The sequence below is a fragment of the Zalophus californianus genome, chromosome 4 (genome assembly GCF_009762305.2).
Source record: "Zalophus californianus isolate mZalCal1 chromosome 4, mZalCal1.pri.v2, whole genome shotgun sequence".
Lineage (NCBI taxonomy): Eukaryota > Metazoa > Chordata > Mammalia > Carnivora > Otariidae > Zalophus > Zalophus californianus.
Genome location: NC_045598.1, coordinates 126,480,400 through 126,498,274, shown reverse-complemented (window position 1 = coordinate 126,498,274; position 17,875 = coordinate 126,480,400). Strand labels below are relative to the sequence as shown.

At 35.1% G+C, this 17,875-nt stretch overlaps 1 protein-coding gene across 6 annotated transcripts in view; it reads right to left on the bottom strand.

Moving 5' to 3' along the window:
• Positions 1-17,875, bottom strand: part of LOC113935294 (serine/threonine-protein kinase Sgk3) — a 139,251-nt gene that overhangs the window by 39,736 nt on the left and 81,640 nt on the right. For all 6 annotated transcript variants that reach the window (XM_027617079.2, XM_027617088.2, XM_027617069.2 and 3 more), the window contains 3 exons: positions 16,490-16,562; positions 9,803-9,878; positions 2,575-2,662 (listed from right to left, as the gene is read on the bottom strand). In XM_027617079.2, the coding sequence (XP_027472880.1) occupies positions 2,575-2,662; positions 9,803-9,878; positions 16,490-16,562 (237 nt within the window). The remainder of the gene's footprint in view (positions 1-2,574; positions 2,663-9,802; positions 9,879-16,489; positions 16,563-17,875) is intronic.

Genomic DNA, 17,875 nt, shown 5'->3' with positions numbered 1-17,875 from the left:
TCAGATCTGAGGCCAAAAGTGACAGAGAACAGGAACCAGAATTCGGGAAGCTTCTTTCTTCAAAAACCAGCTGTCTCCTATAGCAAGGCAAGGTATTTTTCAAATAACCTAAACCTATATATTCTCAACATGATTGCCAAGCAAAACATGGAAAAATCAGGGTTACATACATTTTATTCTTTAAAATATTTTTAAGTTTCATCTTTTTCAATTAAAAATATACTCATAATTGGAAAATATGGAAAGTATCAGGAAGAAAATGCTTTTAAAAAATCTATAACCTTATTAACATGATTCTGCAAATATTAGAGCAATTTCATACAGTCTTTATGTAACTTTAAAAAACTGGAATCCCTGTGAGAATATGAATATAAAATTTTATACCCTGATTTCAGGTAACAGTATGTCAAAACTTAAAATATTATCTTATTTTCAAAATATACAATATATGGGGAAAAACACTATTTGATGAATATTTAAATTGATTCTAATTTTTCACATAAACTATACTAAAATGAGTATCTTTTTTTTTTTTTAAAGATTTTATTTATTTATTTGACAGAGAGAGACACAGCAAGAGAGGGAACACAAGCAGGGGGAGTGGGAGAGGGAGAAGCAGGCTTCCTGCAGAGCAGGGAGCCCAAAGCAGGGCTCGATCCCAGGACCTTGGGATCATGACCTGAGCTGAAGGCAGATGCTTAATGACTGAGCCACCCAGGCACCCTGAATCTTTTTTTCTGTGTGAAGAATTATTTCATTTGCATCAAATCCTAAATAATTTGAATATTTTCATGTTTGGTACACATTGCCAAACTGCTTTCCAAAAGAGTTGCATAAAATTATAGAAATGCCAGGAAAGCCTTAAGGTGCCTGTGCTTTACCCTTACCAGTCCTGAAATATTTTATTTACTTTATATTTTTGTTAATTTGGCAGAGAAAAAAAATCTCGATTGTACAAATTTCACTTGCTACTGGCACTGAGCTTGAACATTCCCCCACATCTCTGTTTACAGTATTTCTTCATGCCCCTTTTCTCTTAATCTACTGGGGTCTTAAATATCCTTCTTTTCAAAAATCCATTTGTATGACATTTTTACATAAATATTTTTGCCTTATTTATTACAAATATGCCTTATTTATTACAAATGCTCTCCCAGTTTTTCTTTTGACAAATTGCAAAGATATAAAGTTAAAATATCCTTTTATGTTGTCCTAGGATCAACCACGTCACAAATGGAAAAGATAAATCAGTTCTCTTAACTGAAAACCCTCTTGTGGCATCAGAAATGCAAAATTACTACTTTACAGTAGTCACAAAAAAGGAATATGTCTATTTTCCAAATGAAGATTTTAGCTGTGAGACAGTAAGGTTCTGATTCATATTATCTTTTAAATCACAAAAACAGAACCACGACAAAATAAGACATTATAAAGACAAAAACGCACTTGAGCCCAATACCTCTGATTTTCATTCATATATTAAGCAAACATATAGTTTTCATCATTTATTAATTATAAAGGTGTTGCCATATTTATATACACTTTTTCATTATAATTTTAATTGCTAAATAATAATTCTCTGGGTTAAGTTTTATAATTTACCTTTCTCACATCACTTTCTAAAGTAAATGCTGAAAACATCTTTATAATAAGCCACGGCTTATCCTATTTATTTATTTGTTATCACAATGATTAAAAAAATAAGAATATACTATTCTTGATTTGGAACACATACTGATTATGTGCATGTACCTACAGGAATAAAACTTAGTTATACCAACTGACACATGCGTATTGGTTCTTCTGCATATAAAAACTTGGCAATGTAGAAGAAGTATTCAATTAACATTTTGGTTGAAAGGCCTTTCCTGCTGGTCAAAATTCAAAACAACAGTTTAAGTATGTTAATGATTATGAAGATTTATAATGATAAAAAATTAAGAGGTAAAGTGAAGAGAGAATATAAAATTGCATATATTGTACAATTAAAATTAGGTAACTAAAAAATCCTTATATATTAAGAGAAGATGAGAAAGAAAACCACTAAAATGTTAAAAATTACTGGTCTGGTTAGGGATAAGGAAGTAATAACATCAATTTTTTTTTAAGATTTTTAAAATTTATTTGACAGAGAGTGAGCACAAGCAGGGGGAGTGGCAGGCAGAAGGAGAAGGAGCTGTAGACTCCCTGCTGAGCAAGGAGCCCAATGCAGGGCTCAATTCCAGGACCCTGGGATCATGACCTGAGCCAAAGGTAGACGCTTAACTGAGCCACCCAGGTGCCTCTACATCTATTTTCAAAACATTCTACTAACTAAACTTTCTACTACTCTTCCTTACTAAATACTAGCATGTATTACTTTTCATCATAAAAGTCCTCTCATTTTATAAATTTTATAATAAGTAGTAATCAGTAAGAGGTGTACACATTTGTTTTTATGTATTCTACAAAGTAAAAAATTTACAATGGATGAAATTACATCATTGTAAGTAAATGTTGCCGTAAAGTTGCCAGCAATTTCATCTTTGGGGAATGGTATTTTTTTCTGTTAAAAAATATAATCCCTCTTACTACCTTCTGAGTACTTCTTTCATCCTCATCTTCTGATGGATCTGACTGATGTTTTGGACTGTCCATTTGAAGGAATGCTCTGACATCTGGACTAAAAACAAAAATTAACTTTATTATGACTTTGAAAGCATTTCTATAGCTTTTCTCCCTTTTAAAATGAAAATAACCACAGTAGCATTTACAGTATGAAAGCCAATACAATCCATCAATATTATAAAAGGAACAGGCTGATTAATTTTTTAAAAATAGGGAATCCAACAGACAAATGGTCAAAGATATAAACAAGGCAGTTCATAAAGAAAAAACCCAAATGGTAAGGAAGATGTCTAGCTTAATTCATAACCAAAGAAATAAAAATTAAAACACTAATGAAATACCACTTTATGTCCATTAACTGGCAAAAATTAGAAAGACAGATAATATCAGAAGCTGGTAGGGATATAGGGAAAGAGACACCCTCATGCATTGCTAGTAAGAATGTGAAATGAGGCAACTTTTCTGAAAAGGAATTTGGCAATACTTGGTGAAACTGTATCTGCATTTTTCCTGGGCCCAGAAATTCCAGTTCTAGGAATAAACCACAAAAAATAAATCATGTGCAGGTTCAGTGAAAGATGCGTGACTAGGATACTCATTGTAACTTTCTCTCTGGTAGTGAATCAGAAGTAAAATAGGCATCTACCACTAAAGAAATTAGTAAGAAAGCTACGGTCACTGCCCACAGAGAATTCTACTCAAGAGTCAGAAACAAGGTAGTACAGTATCATTTTTGTATATATATTAAATATTCACACACATGAAGCAATACCCAATAAGCAAATTCCAAAGACATAACAAATATATGAAAGTGGGTATCAACAGGAAGGATGAAGAGATGGGTATGAAAATCAAACACGAAGTGCTCGCTTCGGCAGCACATATACTAAAATTGGAATGAAGATCAAACATGGAGAAAAAAATAAGACTAAAATACAAGAGGGGCCTTTTTTTTTTTAAGATTTTATTTATTCATTTGAGACACAGAGATATAGACAGAAAGAGAGAGCACAAGCAGGGGGAGAGGCAGAGGCAGAGGGAGAAGCAGGCTTCCCACTGAGCCAGGAGCCCGATGTGGGACTCGATCCCAGGACCCTGGGATCATGACCCAAGCTGAAGGCAGATGCTCAACCATCTGAGCCAGCCGGGTGCCCCCAAGAGGGGCCTTAATGCACTAATTCAGTGACATGATTGCATTAATGACATCCCTGAGGGATAATTTAATCTCTGTATCTGAGGTACCTCCTCCTCAAATTGTCCTTAATGATTAAATAAAATATACATTCATTGTAGAAATTCAGAAAGATGAAAAATAATTTTTAAAAACAGTAGAGCTGGTGAGAACGTACAGAGCCACTGTGGACAACAGTTTGGCAGTTCAGAAAGTTAAACATAGAATTTCCATATGACTAAGCAATTCCATTCCTAGGTATGTACCCAAGAAAAATAAAAACATATTCACACAAAAACTCACAAATGTTCACAGCAGCATTATTCACAATAGCCAAAAAGTAGAAACCCAAATGAATAGACAAACAAAATGTAACATATCCATACAAAAGAATATCATTCAGTCATAAAAAGGAATGAAGTACTGACACATTAATACTCCATGGATGAACCTCAAAAACATTAGGCCAAAAAAAAAAAAAAAAGACAGAAAAGGTCATATATTATACGACTCCATTTATATGAAATGTCCAGAATAGGCAAACCCACAGTGACAGAAAAGCAGATTAGTGGTTGCCAAGGGTTGGGGGAAGGAGAAATTCAAAAGTACAGTTGACCTTTGAACAACATGGGGGTTAGGGACACCAACGCCCCATGTAGTTGAAAATCCATGTGTAACTGTTTGATTCCCCCAAAATTTAACTACTACTAACAGCCTGTTGTTGACCCGAAGCCTTACCAATAACATAAACGGTTGATTAACACTTATTTTGTGTTATATGCATTACATATATACACAATATATATGTAATACATATATATACATAACATACATATTACATATATATACAATGTAACCTAAAGAAAATATTAAGAAAATTGTAATGAAGAGAAAACACATTTACAGCACTGTCCTGTATTTACCAAAAAATAATCCATGCATAAGCGAACCCACACAGTTCAAACCCATGTTGTTCAAGGGTCAACTGTAGTCTCTTTGGAGTGATGTTGTTAGATTAGCCTTGAGGCAACAGAATTGGATAGTTGTGATGGTTGTACAGCAATGTGATATACTAAATACCACAAAATTGTATACTTTAAAAACAGTTAAAAGGGTAAATTATATTTATGTGAATTTTATCTCAACAAAAATTTTTTTTAAAGGTGAGGGTGAGGATCTTCAATCTTACCACACAGAGGCAACTATTACTAATCTTGGTGGTATTTTATTTCAATTTTTTTTTCCTGCACTGTTAAGACCACCCTGTATTTAAAATATTTTTATCTTACTGGGGTTTTTTTTGCCTAAAAATTACATCATAAACATTTCCCCATGTTTGTAAACAGTCACTTTTGATAGATGTATGATGCTGTATAATAAGAACGCACTAAACGTTACTCAATGATTCTTTCACTTTAGAATATTTAGATGGCCTCTAACTTTTTACTATACAACTTTCACTGCTACAAATAATGTTGCAATGATAATCTTTGTGCATAACATTAGAACTGCATTTAGGATTTTCAATACAAATTTTTAAAAATAAAATTATTTGGTCTGAATTACAAACCATTTTCAGGCTTTAAATAGTTTGTTAAGCTGATTTCCAGAGAGGTTATACTGATTTATTCTCTCCCAGCAGTATATGAACATCCTGAAGACCCTCTCCAGCTCTGATTAGCATTAAATATTAGTTTATATTACTATCTGTAATAATTTAAGTAAAAATATGTAATTTAAAGAAAAGGCACTCAATTTCATTAGTAATTAGTGAAAGAGAAATGCAACAGTAAGATACCACAACCCACTCACCAGAATGGCTCAAATTGAAGAGATTAACAATACTAAGTGTTGGTGAGGTGAGCAGTGTGATCTCAGACATAGATAGTGTAAGTATTACCTGGTACAGTCACTTTGGAAAACATTTTTAACATTATCCCTTAAGGTTAAATATATAATACCCTACAACCCAGAAGTTCTATTCCAAATACATCAGAAATGTTTGCACATTGCACGAAAAGATATATTAATGGCAACATTATTCGTAACAAAATAAAAATAACCCAAATGTGTATCAGCAGTAAAATGGATAAACTGGAGTATATTCATACAATGGGATATTATACAGCAGTGGAAATCAACAAATTATCGCTATGTCCAACAATATAAATGACTTTCACATGGTTGAAAACAAGCCAGATAGAGAACACATATTGTATGATTCCATGTATTATAAAGTACAACAATGGCCCCTTAATCTATCCTGCTAAAAATCAGGAGAATCATTACCTCTGGGAAGGAGGGAAGGAACAGAGATTGAGAGGAGGCATGTGAGGGGTTTCAGGTGTGCTGGTAATGTTCTATTTCTTGGCTTGGGAGGTGGCAACTCAGATGTGTTCACTTTCTCATAGTTCATTAACCTGTATAATCATGAGTTGTGCTCCTTTCTATATGTGTTATACTGCAATAAAGCTCAAATAAGGTATTTTTACTCCCATTTGCATTTCTTAAATAGATAAGGAAATATTCAGTTTCTCTGGTAATTAATCAGCCACTTGTATCTCCTCTTTTATACATCATTAATGTGCTTTGTCCATTTCTTCTGGTGTCTTAAGTGTGTCCTACCTGTACAAGCTCTTTCTATATTAAGTATATTTTATCTACTGTCCTTTACTATGGGAATCTTTTTCTACATTTTTGGTTTCTAATTTCACTTGTGATATCGGGTTCAAAAGTTTTTAAGTCAAATTTGTCACTGTTTTATCTTACAATACATCATGCACTGCTGATACGCTCAGAAAACCCTTTTTTTAAATCTAGAAATCCAGGAAATAAATATTAACCTATCTTATTCCAGTTTTTAAATAATTTTAACAATAAATTTTAGTAAAGTTGTTTTAAAATAAGCAAGTAAAGATAATTTTATTTTTTTAACATTTTATTTTTAAGTAATCTCTACACCCAACATGGGGCTCAAACTCACAACTGCAAGATCAAGAGTCGCATGCTCCACTGATTAAGCCAGCCAGGCACCCCATTAAGTAAAGGTACTTTTAAAGTGCATTTCCCTAACACAGGAGTAACAGGTACACAGTAGGTGTTCAAGATACACTTGATGATTGGCTTCTCTTCTTGCTCTCTTAAATCTGTACAATTTTATAGTTTGATATATAAATTAAAAGTGTGAAAATTAACAAAGCTCTGTTAACACCAAGATGAGATCCAGAAAATACAAAATGTCATTTTTTATTAAAAAGAAAATGTCAGTGAAAAATTAAGTTTGAAAAAACTCTTGGCTATTTATTTTTGGAATTCTATAAATGTTCTCTACCTTGAATGGAATGGTGGCAGTTATAGGGTGTATATGTACATAAAAATCCATCAGGTTGTATACTTAAGAATTGTGTATTTTATGGTGTAATGTTAAAATGAAAATAATCAAATTGCTTTTAGTTGACTTTTAATACCAAATATAACATCTTTAAAATGTTATACTTCCAGATCCAGAATGAATATTTAGAATTTAATATATAGTGGTAGAGGTTCTTTGTAACACTTCAAAATGCGAGGAGAAATAATCACCAGCAACATTTGTTCTATATTTATTCCATGTAAGGCTCTGTCAAAGAAGACAAATTCAACTTCTTGGTTTAGGAACTGTATTTCAAACAAGCCACTAATATGACAATCTGAGTAATCTCAAGGGCAGATAGCAAAAATTAATGGTTAGGGGGTGGATCTAAGCTGAATACCTAGAATTTGTCTTAGGAAAAAGGCATAATTTTTTTTTATTAACAGGGGTTACAGGTCTGTGATTCATCAGTCTTACACAATTCAGAGTGCTCACTATAGCACATACCCTCCCCTATGTCCATCACCCAGCCACCCCATCCTGCCCACCCTCCTCCACTCCAGCAACCCTCAGTTTGTTTCCTGAGATTTAAGAGTCTCTTATAGTTTGTCTCCCTCTCTGGTTTCCTGTTTCATTTTGCCCTCCCTTCCCCTACGATCCTCTGTCTTGTTTCTCAAATTCCTCATAACAGTGAGATCATATACTTCTCTTTCTCTGATTGACTTATTTTGCTTATCGTAATACCCTCTAGTTCCATCCCACTCATTGCAAATGGCAAGATTTCATTTTTTGATGGCTGTATACACACACACACACACACACACACACACACTACATCTTCTTTATCCATTCATTTGTCAATGGACATCTTGGCTCTTTCCATAGTTTGGCTATTGTAGACATTGCTGCTATAAACACTGGGGTACAGGCGCCCCTTTGGATCACACTTGTATCTTTGGGGTAAATACCCAGTAGTGCAATTGCTGGGTCACAGGGTAGCTCTATTTTCAACTTTTTGAGGAACCTCCATATTGCTTTCCAGAGTGGCTGCATAATGTTTAAAAAATAATTATTCAGAGAGCCAAATCACAAAACACTCTTTTACTGAGGAAAAGACCGACATACAAATACCAAATTCAAGGATCCTCCCTGATTTTGTTCGTTACCTGCTGAAGGCCCAGAATGGAAAGGCACCTGCTCCTCAATGCACTGGCTAAGCCCAGAGCTACCAGAGGTGCTGCACCTCTTCCCAACCCTTGTCCTTGTGAGCAACAGGGAAAATCCAAAGCACTAGGCAGAAGACCTTGGTCAGAGGAGGTCCAGTTCTAGTATTTTACTAATTTAGTAAGTTATATTAAGTTAAAAAAAGGAGGTCAGAGGACTTGCTCAGAATGGTAGAAACCTTCAGTAATCACGCTGTGAAGAACTATACAAATGGTAGTCACCGGTTTTAGAACAACTGCTAAAAATATAGTCCTTCAGTGTTGTGGTTCTGAAAGGACTATTAAAGTGTGTCACGTCTGCATCACCATCCATAAGGCAACCCTCATGTCTACACAGCTATGGAAAAGCTCCCAAGATATTTTACTTTATCCTCTCTATTCTTCTAAGAACATAATACGTTATGTAAATAAAAAAGTAACATATATGTAAATTAAAATTAATAATTATAATGAATATCCATGAACTAATTACCAGACTCAAAAATGAAAACACATCTCAAACCATAGATCTACCTGTATTTCCGATAGGACCCACCCTTCTGGCTTATTAGCCTGAGACACACACAGGGCCGGGAAAGCACCTTCCTGTTAAGTGGCTGTCTGCAATGCTATGTGGAGAAGGCCTGGAGACCTTGTCTGGGTCGACAGAATACCATCCCAGGCGGAACAAGGATGGTGGCGTGTGTACATGACCCTTGCCAACTCCTTCAGCCTCATCTCCTTTCTGAAAACCTACTCCGTAGTCTAGTCACCGTGAAATGTAAACACTTAAGTGTCAACATGTCAGGCTTTTTGTAGATTCTGTTACATGTACTGCCCCTTTTGCCTGGATGCTCTCCCTACCTTTTCTTGAACAACTACACATCCTTTAAATCCCAGGAAGCCCTGCTTGCCCTCTGGCCAAGGAAAGGTGGCCACGTTTTTCTCCATTATCTTCTAGCACCTCTATCATAAAACTTTCCTACCTTTAATTGCTTGTTTATATGTCTGTTTCTCCCACTAGACAGGGAGCCTATGCCTCTGGAAGGCTCTCTTTACCTTATCAATGCATACAGCAGGCACTTAATAAGTGCTCTTTTAAAAAGTTTTATTTAAATTCCAGGGAGTTAACATATAGTGTAATATTAGTTTTAGCTGTTCAATATAGTGATTTAACAAATGCTTTTTGAATATAATTAGAAAAACGTCTTAACTGTGTACTATGTAATGTTCTTTCAAGTTTAATCTAAAAAACTAATACAAGTACAAAAGGAAGAAAGAAAATAACTAGGGTCTTGAGCTGATGGAGGGAAAAGGAGATTAAGGACACCAGGGGAAAACTGCTTGAGGATTTTACAAACATATACAGCACAATATTCTACAGAATGTATAAAATCTAGATCAGTAGCTTATTCAATATTCTTAGATTTGGTTTCAGCACCTCTTCAAAACACAATGAAAATTACTTACTGGTTGTAAAGTTCTGGATACCTAACTAAGTTCTGAATGAATTCATTCAGTCCTGCTCTTCTTTGTTTAATAAAATCTGTCAAGAGAGACAAACTATTAGGATTATTTATGTCAGATTATGTAATTATCATCAATATAGTTATATAAGAATGGACAACCAATTTGATCAATAAGCTATTTCTTTTTTTTTCTTAAAGATTTTATTTATTTATTTGACAGACAGAGAGAGAGCACAAGCAGGGGGAGTGGCAGAGGGAGAGGGAGAAGCAGGCTCCCTGCTGAGCAGAGAGCCCGATGCAGGGTTCCATCCCAGGACCCCAGGATCATGACCTGAGCCGAAGGCAGACGCTTAACCGACTAAGCCACCCAGGTGCCACTCAATAAGCTATTTCTTAATTCATGCTTCTTGATATACAATAAGAAATACTTAGAAATATATGTATATATTTAAATCTATAAAAATCTATAAATACAATGACTATAAAATTAAAATCAAGCAGAAAACATACCTCCCAAAAGAAAACTCTCCAAAGAAATGCCCTTTTAGGTTCTAAATAGACTCACCACAAAACTTGGGGAGGGGCCTTGCTTTGTCTGACTCAAGTACAACCAGATAATGAATAAAAATTAATACTATGACACTGGTGATGGAAAATCGTACTAATTTAAAAAAGTAACAAGAATTACTGGAAATCCTTGCAACTGTTTATCACCAAAACTTAGCTGCTAAAAAACTCCCCCTGCTAAACATCCCTTGAAAAACACAATGGAACAATTTTCTAAAGAACAACTGTCTAGAAGCTTCAAAGTGTTTTGACTTGATAATTAAGGATTATGCATCAGCAGGTTAGCAATAAAGGTAAAGCACAAAAGTTTCTTGGAATTAAAAAACTTTATCTCTGCTACTTACTACTTAACTGGCCTTGAATCTTTCTAAGATTTAAATCCGTACTTGTAAAATGAGGATAACTAACATTTATACCTCATAATGCTGTTATAGGATTAAGTGAGACAGTGCATATAAATTTACAGTAAAATGCCTGGTAGAAAGAGCGCAATCTTTATTACAATTTTTGTTATTGTTGTTGTTATTTGTTGTTGTGGGTTTACAAATCTATCACCCTAAACCCAAATTCTTAAGAAATATACTCTAAAAAAGGAAAAAAACAGGATATTTGAAAAAGTGTCTCACTGGCTGCATGTCTCAATAAAAATCTATAAACAATATTCAACTCAAGAATGAGTTTTGATTTAGTAAAATGGTTTCTACTCAATAAAGGTTTTAATGTACAATGTTTGTCACCAAAATTATGGGTTGTTTCTAGTCACTCAGGTTTATTTCCATTTCTTAAATGTAAGGTATGGCTATAAAAGAACAAATATAAATTAGATCTGGTCTGTTAGATCTAGATGCACTTAGTACTTTTTTCCTGTTCAACTGTGAATTTCTTGAAGAAGTTCAGGAAGGTATCATATAGAACTCTTCCAAAGGCATTCTTCCTATTCACCACACAGTAAGGCAAAGGTGAGGTTTACATTAGAAACTACACTTGAAACAGTTATTTTTCAGGAACTGAACTTAGGAAGTAAACATAGAGAAAACTAAAATGAATGACTACATTTGAGATATTTAGAGAAAAGCTATATTATAGGGATGCAGCTCTAACCTGTTCTGTAGATACTTACTCTAAAGGTACATTTTACATTGGGAGATCAATCGTGAGATTAAGTTTCTTTCTTTAGTGAGCTACAGCCCATGCTGCCTAAGTGTTACTTCCATTTCATTGCTGACTCTGAATAGTTTTTTGAAAGCCCTATGGAAAGCCCAACATAAGAACAGAAATAAGTCAGTAATGAAAAAAGAAGCCCTATAGTAGTCAGAGTTTAGAGGAAATTCCAAGCTTAATTTTTAGATCAACATTAAGCCAGCAAATATCTTTAAAAATTCCAGGTAAGAGGGGTGCCTGGGTGGCTCAGTCATTAAGCATCTGCCTTCTGCTTGGGTCATGATCCCAGGGTCCTGGGATTGAGCCCCGCATAGGGCTCCCTGCTCTGAGGAGAGCCTGCTTTTCCCTCTCTCACTCCCCCTGCTTGGGTTCCCTCTCTTGCGGTCTGTCAAATAAATAAAATCTTAAAAAAAAAAAAAAATTCCAGGTAAGACTAAAATGAACAAGCCCATTATTGGTAAGTCCCAAGAATTTATATAAAGCTGACATTCTATCTTTAAGAATTATAGTTAGAGATAAATATATATATAGGCTTGTGCATCATGGGTGGGGGAGAGGGAAAGAATCTCAAGCATGTTCCACGTTGTGCGGGGCTTGATCCCAGGACCCTGAGGATCATGACCTGAACGGAAATCAAGAGTCGGATGCTTAACCAACTGAGCCACCTAGGAGCCCCTGGAGAGATATATTTTTAAAAATCTCTCCAATTAAGAACTTATGTGAATTTATCTGTTGTCATTCAAAAGAAATTTCAATTAGAGACTGAAAAGAAATCAAAGCTTAGACAATAAAATGAAAGCTTTAGTCTCCCGAGTGTGTATGAAAATGACCTACACAGATTTCTGTCATTTCACTGCTTCAAGAAAAATCAACCAACGGGACACAATTTCCAGTACTGTGGGACAGGGGGGAAAAAGATCACCAAACTCTGATGTAAGGAGACCTTGGGTTTTAATCCTAATACTGCTACTGGTGGCCAGAGTGCCTAATTATATTCATCATCAAAGGATATTTAGAGCCCCCAGGGACTACAGACTTTTTTTTTTTTTTTTTAGTCCTAATTCACACCTTTCTGGTTAGGAAACAAGGTTAAGATTTTTGTAATGTCCAAAACAAGCAATTTTAAATTTTAAAATAACATGTACACAAAAGGACTGTGAATTTTGATTTTAAAGGTACCATGCATAACTCAGACAATAGAGTACAGTGAAAAGAGAAACAAACAAACCTGGATGAACATAATTCTGCTATTGGCTGTGTGGTGGCTGGTCTTTGCTAAGTCTCTATTTTCCTCACGCATGAAACAGAGGTAAAAGAGCTACTTTATAGTTAGGAACTCAAATAACAGCACAATTATTATCACTACTACTGCTAGTATTATTATATTATTGTATTATTACAATAGATATTGTATTATTATATACTATTGCAACAGCAGCAGCATTTTTAAAAACAGCCTACTACAGGGAAAGAACACTGGAACCAGAATCTAAGATGTAACTGAGTCTCACTTGTGCCACTGCCTAGTTTTCTAACCACAGATTTCCCCCTTTAACCTGTCAACTAGGGGATAGGATTAAATGACCTGTAAGCTCTCTTTCTAGCTATAACATTTTGTGACTCAAAACAGAAGTCATCCAAAAGAGAAGAAAAAAGAGTAAGACTGGCTAATAAAATTAAGGTACCTAATTCACAAGCCTCAACTATTTGAAAATGTAAGTTCTAAGAGAAGCGATTTTTAAAATCTTTAACCTAATATTAAGGAGACCTTCCAAAATAAGGGACTAGTTGAAAATAGCATGCATGCACTCATTTGTTCATTTGTTCACCAATCACCTATTAGACACTTTGCCCTGTACAAGGCACTGGAAATACAAAAATGTTTACTTAAGACATGGTACCTATCCTCAAGAAGCTTGAGTTCTAGTGGAAGACAAATTTAAACAAATCACTACACTTGGGCACACCAAAGGAACTAACAGAGAATTCACACCTGCTATGAGAGCAGAGAAGAGGCTCCCCAGTCCTGCCCAGGGACTAGCACTTAAGAAAAATTTCCTGAGGCACTGGTACCTACACCAAGTCTTATAAGGAACCAGATGGGTACAATGTCTAGGCTTCAGAAGAACTCAAAGACTAGAACAATAATGGGGAGTTGTCTTTTTATTTTGTACAAATCTATTTCTCTTCAATTAGTAAGGGTTAAAAGTGAGAAATAAAAGTGGTTTCTACATAAAAGCGGTTGAAGGATCATGCCTTTAAAAAATATTTTATCTCTAGCCCTTAACACAAGTGTAATGAAAGGTACTTAACTGATTGATGTTAACTGATGTTTTTGTGACTGGATAAATAAAATACTGAGCAAACAGTTATATATTCTAACATTCAAAGTCTCTAAATTTCATATGCCCTTTTATTGGACTCACACTGATTTTGGTACTTCGTACACTTATTTTTCTATAGTTAAGATAAAATAAACTTGTTTTTTTTTAACTTCAAAAAAACAGTAGTTTATATACTGACCTCAGGATCCTATTGGCAAAAGGCTTGATATTAAACCATTTAGAATATAAAAAGTATAGTTATCTCTGTGCCCTCTACAGAAAGATACTTAAATTCAAAATGAAATTTTAACTTTTTGAAAAGTATAGGCAGAAATAACCCTTAAAATCTACCTTCAGATACATAAAACTTACCTTAGGTTGGCAACCACCAGAATCAAGAAGTGAAAACAAGAAAATGGAGACATGCTCTTAAACTACAACATAAGAACTCAAGAGAGAGGTCTTTATCTCTTCATCTTCTTCCCATGACGAAATGAAATGATTCTGCCATTAGGTTCAACTAAGGGCTCTCCAGAACTCCAGACTGAGTTCAAGTCTCTATTATCAGTAACACACAGTTCCCGACTCCTCTCAGATGTATTTCTGCCACTTCACAGTAATTCATTCTCTCGTTCACCCAGGCCTGACACCTCACTTATCTCTCATTCCCTTCTCTATGTCTCCTTTACCTGAGCAATCACCAAGATTTCTTATAGAGTCTTCCTTAAAAGAGTTCCTGCATATTGCTCCATTTGTAGCTCATTTCCACCCCAGGCCTCGTTCTGATTATCTAATGTGAGGTCTATCAGAATATTCCCTTAGCCCATGTTCTAGTCTCTGTCCTGTCTCTTCTGTGCCTGTGACTACCGTTATCGCACACTGTCGGTTTCACATTCACTTTACCCAAATAACTCTAGGACCCACATGTTGCCCATGATGACATTTGTCAGCCTGTGCTATGCAGACACACTTCACTGCTACACCAATAAAGCAGCTCCATTTTTATCTGTTCTATGCATGACATCTTCTGTGAAAGGTTTCATTGGGAAATAAGCATTCTGCAGCAGCTAAAAACTGGCCTACAGAATCAATTCTGCAGAATGTCCAATCCGGCTCTGTTGTGGTGACTCGGTCCTCTCTTGCCTCGCTTTTTTTTATTTGCTTCTCTATATTAATGAATTCATATATTCAAGTAATATTTATTGAAAACCCAAGATCTACCAGGCATTATAAATCAATAAAAAAGACAAGTACCAATGTTCATAAAATCTACAGCCAGATGAGATAGACTGGCAATGATAATGAAGTATGCTAAATTCTCTCAAGAGAAAAAAATTCTACACATAATAGGGGAAGTGAGAACCCTCTCCAATCCTGAGGTTCATAAAGCATAAAAGAATGAAAAACCTCCAGTTGAGAGGGCTATAGGGGGTGATCCAGCAGCCTCAGGGAAAAGACTAAGTTTAATTAAAGCAATAATGTAAAAGAAATATGAAAAAGATGGAGGATAAAGAGGAATTAGTTAATCATGAAGAGAATTTCATAGGGCACAGTGGAAAAAGGCTAATTTGCAGAGAAGATGTACAGTCAGGATACATGATGTGAGAACTTATTTTTGAGTAAAGACCCAAGAAAGCAGACATGTGAGGAATCCTAGGTTTAATGGGTTACAAGGCTACAAGCAAATTAGTTACAGAGGTAAGACAGATGATGAGGATGGACGGCACTCTAGCCCATCAGGGTTCAGCTGTGGCATAGACAGATGGCTTTTCTCATCTGCATAAGGAGATCATCTGGTGGATAAGGAGACTTCTGTCTCTCTGTATGTAGCCATTTGTGACCTAGACTGATATGGATTCAAGTGAAAACAGTTCCAGGCTTAAGGCTTCAGACATACAGCTCCAGACTCCTGACAGCCTACGTGTCATAAGGCTTCCTAAGGGTGAACAATAGGACATTTTCTTCGTATCCCATTCAGAGGCTTGCTGGGTGCTGTGTATACAGTTTATATTTAATAAATATTCTGGATGTAACAAAGAATGTCCTTCATGGTTAGAAAAACACCCCCATTTATCCTTAATGACCAATAAATTTACCTGAAGCCAGACTGCTTGAATTTAACTTCCAAATCTGACACTTCTTAGCTGTGACCCTGGGCAAATTAATTAACCTAAATGTACCTCCGTTTCTTTATCTAAAAAACATTGATGATAATAAGAACACCTGCCTCAAAGGGTTTTTGTGAGGACTGAATGAATTAAAACACGCAAAGTATTTAAAACAATGCCTGGGTGGCTCAGTCAGTTAAGTGTGGCTCGGGTCATGAGCTCAGGGTCCTGGACGGAGTCCCCATCGCAGGGGCTCTCTGCTCAGCGGGGAGTCTGCTTCTCCCTCTCCCACTCCTCTTGCTTGTGCTCTCTCTGTCAAATATATAAATAAAATCTTTAAAAACAAAACAAAACAAAACAATGCGTGGTACACAGAAAGCCCCTTCCTGAGGCATTATGTTCAAAGAACATGAGATCGATTAGCTTCGTGAAGCCCTGTACTACTTACTGTACAGCACAATGAGTACATTAGCTACTTCTTCAAACTTCAACTATCACTTATGGCTGGTCTATGAAGGTACTGCTTACCTGGGTCAAAATTATCACCAAATATTCTCTTGGCAGGAATCTTCAGGGCCATAGCAGGAAATTGTTTCTTTAACTAGAATTAAAAAAAAAGAACATTACATGAACTTAATTTTCTAAGTCTTCTAGTTATACATGTACCAAAACAAATTATAATCTGATTTTCAAGAAAATATATCATAAGACATACTTTTAAGGATATCATGATCAAATATATACAATATTAAATTACACCAATAAAATAACATTAGTTTGACTAATCATCCTATTTTGTCCCAATAGAACACTTAGTATCTTTGCGACCCTGGATAAGTTACTTAACATCTCTGTACTTCAGTTTTCTTATCTGTAAAATGGAGATGATTTTGGCACTTAGACAAGAATCTGGAGTAAAGATCTGAATACATGTTACTCACCATTTATTACCTCAAGAGAAGTTGTGATCTTTGCATTCTTTCTATATGACAATTGTTTTGTAAGAAAGCTGGTGAATTTTGCTTTCATTACCCCCTGCTCTAGCCTACCCCTTATTAATATTTTAATACATTTGTTTATCAGATTTGCTTATTCCTAGACAAAGAACAACTTGGCCCTGAAGACATTAAATTTGGGGCAGTAAAGTCATAAAAATGGATTAATGCTTATTTTTATTATAAGCCTGATGTCAGAAAACCACACACACACATTAACTATATATCCAACTACCAAAATGTCAGGAAATACAAAGAATAGAAGAATGTATTAATCACTCTACACCACAAGTATGCAGTCAGCAAAATCCAGACTGAAAAATCAGTAGACAAATGACCCTGCTTTTTCAACAAAAAATTGTAACAGAAAGAAAAGAGAGGTGGAAGGGGAGACTTTGTGACATAAAGACACTTCACAGATTTATCAACCAGTCATATAAACACTAACTGAATACTAGATATTAAAATGTCATTGTTAATTATTTTCAGATGTGATACTAGTACTGTGTGTATGTGTGCACATGCATTTGTAAAGAACTTTTATCTTTTTAGAGATGTATACTAAAATATTTACAGATGAAAAGGTACGAAGTCTAAAATTTGCTTCAACATTACAGTGGGCTGGCTAGGGAGAGAGATGAAACGAGAATGGCCGTGTATCTGGACCTGCGGCAGCTGGTGGTAAATTATATTGTTTTCTGTGTTTGTACCATTCTCTCTACTTCTGTATGTGTGCAACAATTTCTACAATGAAAAAAATTTAAATGCAAACTACACTCATAAAAAATACATTTCTATGGACAAAATGTTTACAGATTGGTTATTGTACTTTTTGTTTTTTCTTGTATTCTAAAAGGAACACAGGGAAAGAATTTGTGTTTTCAATCTTAGGGAAATCCAGGCCAGGTTTAACCCCACT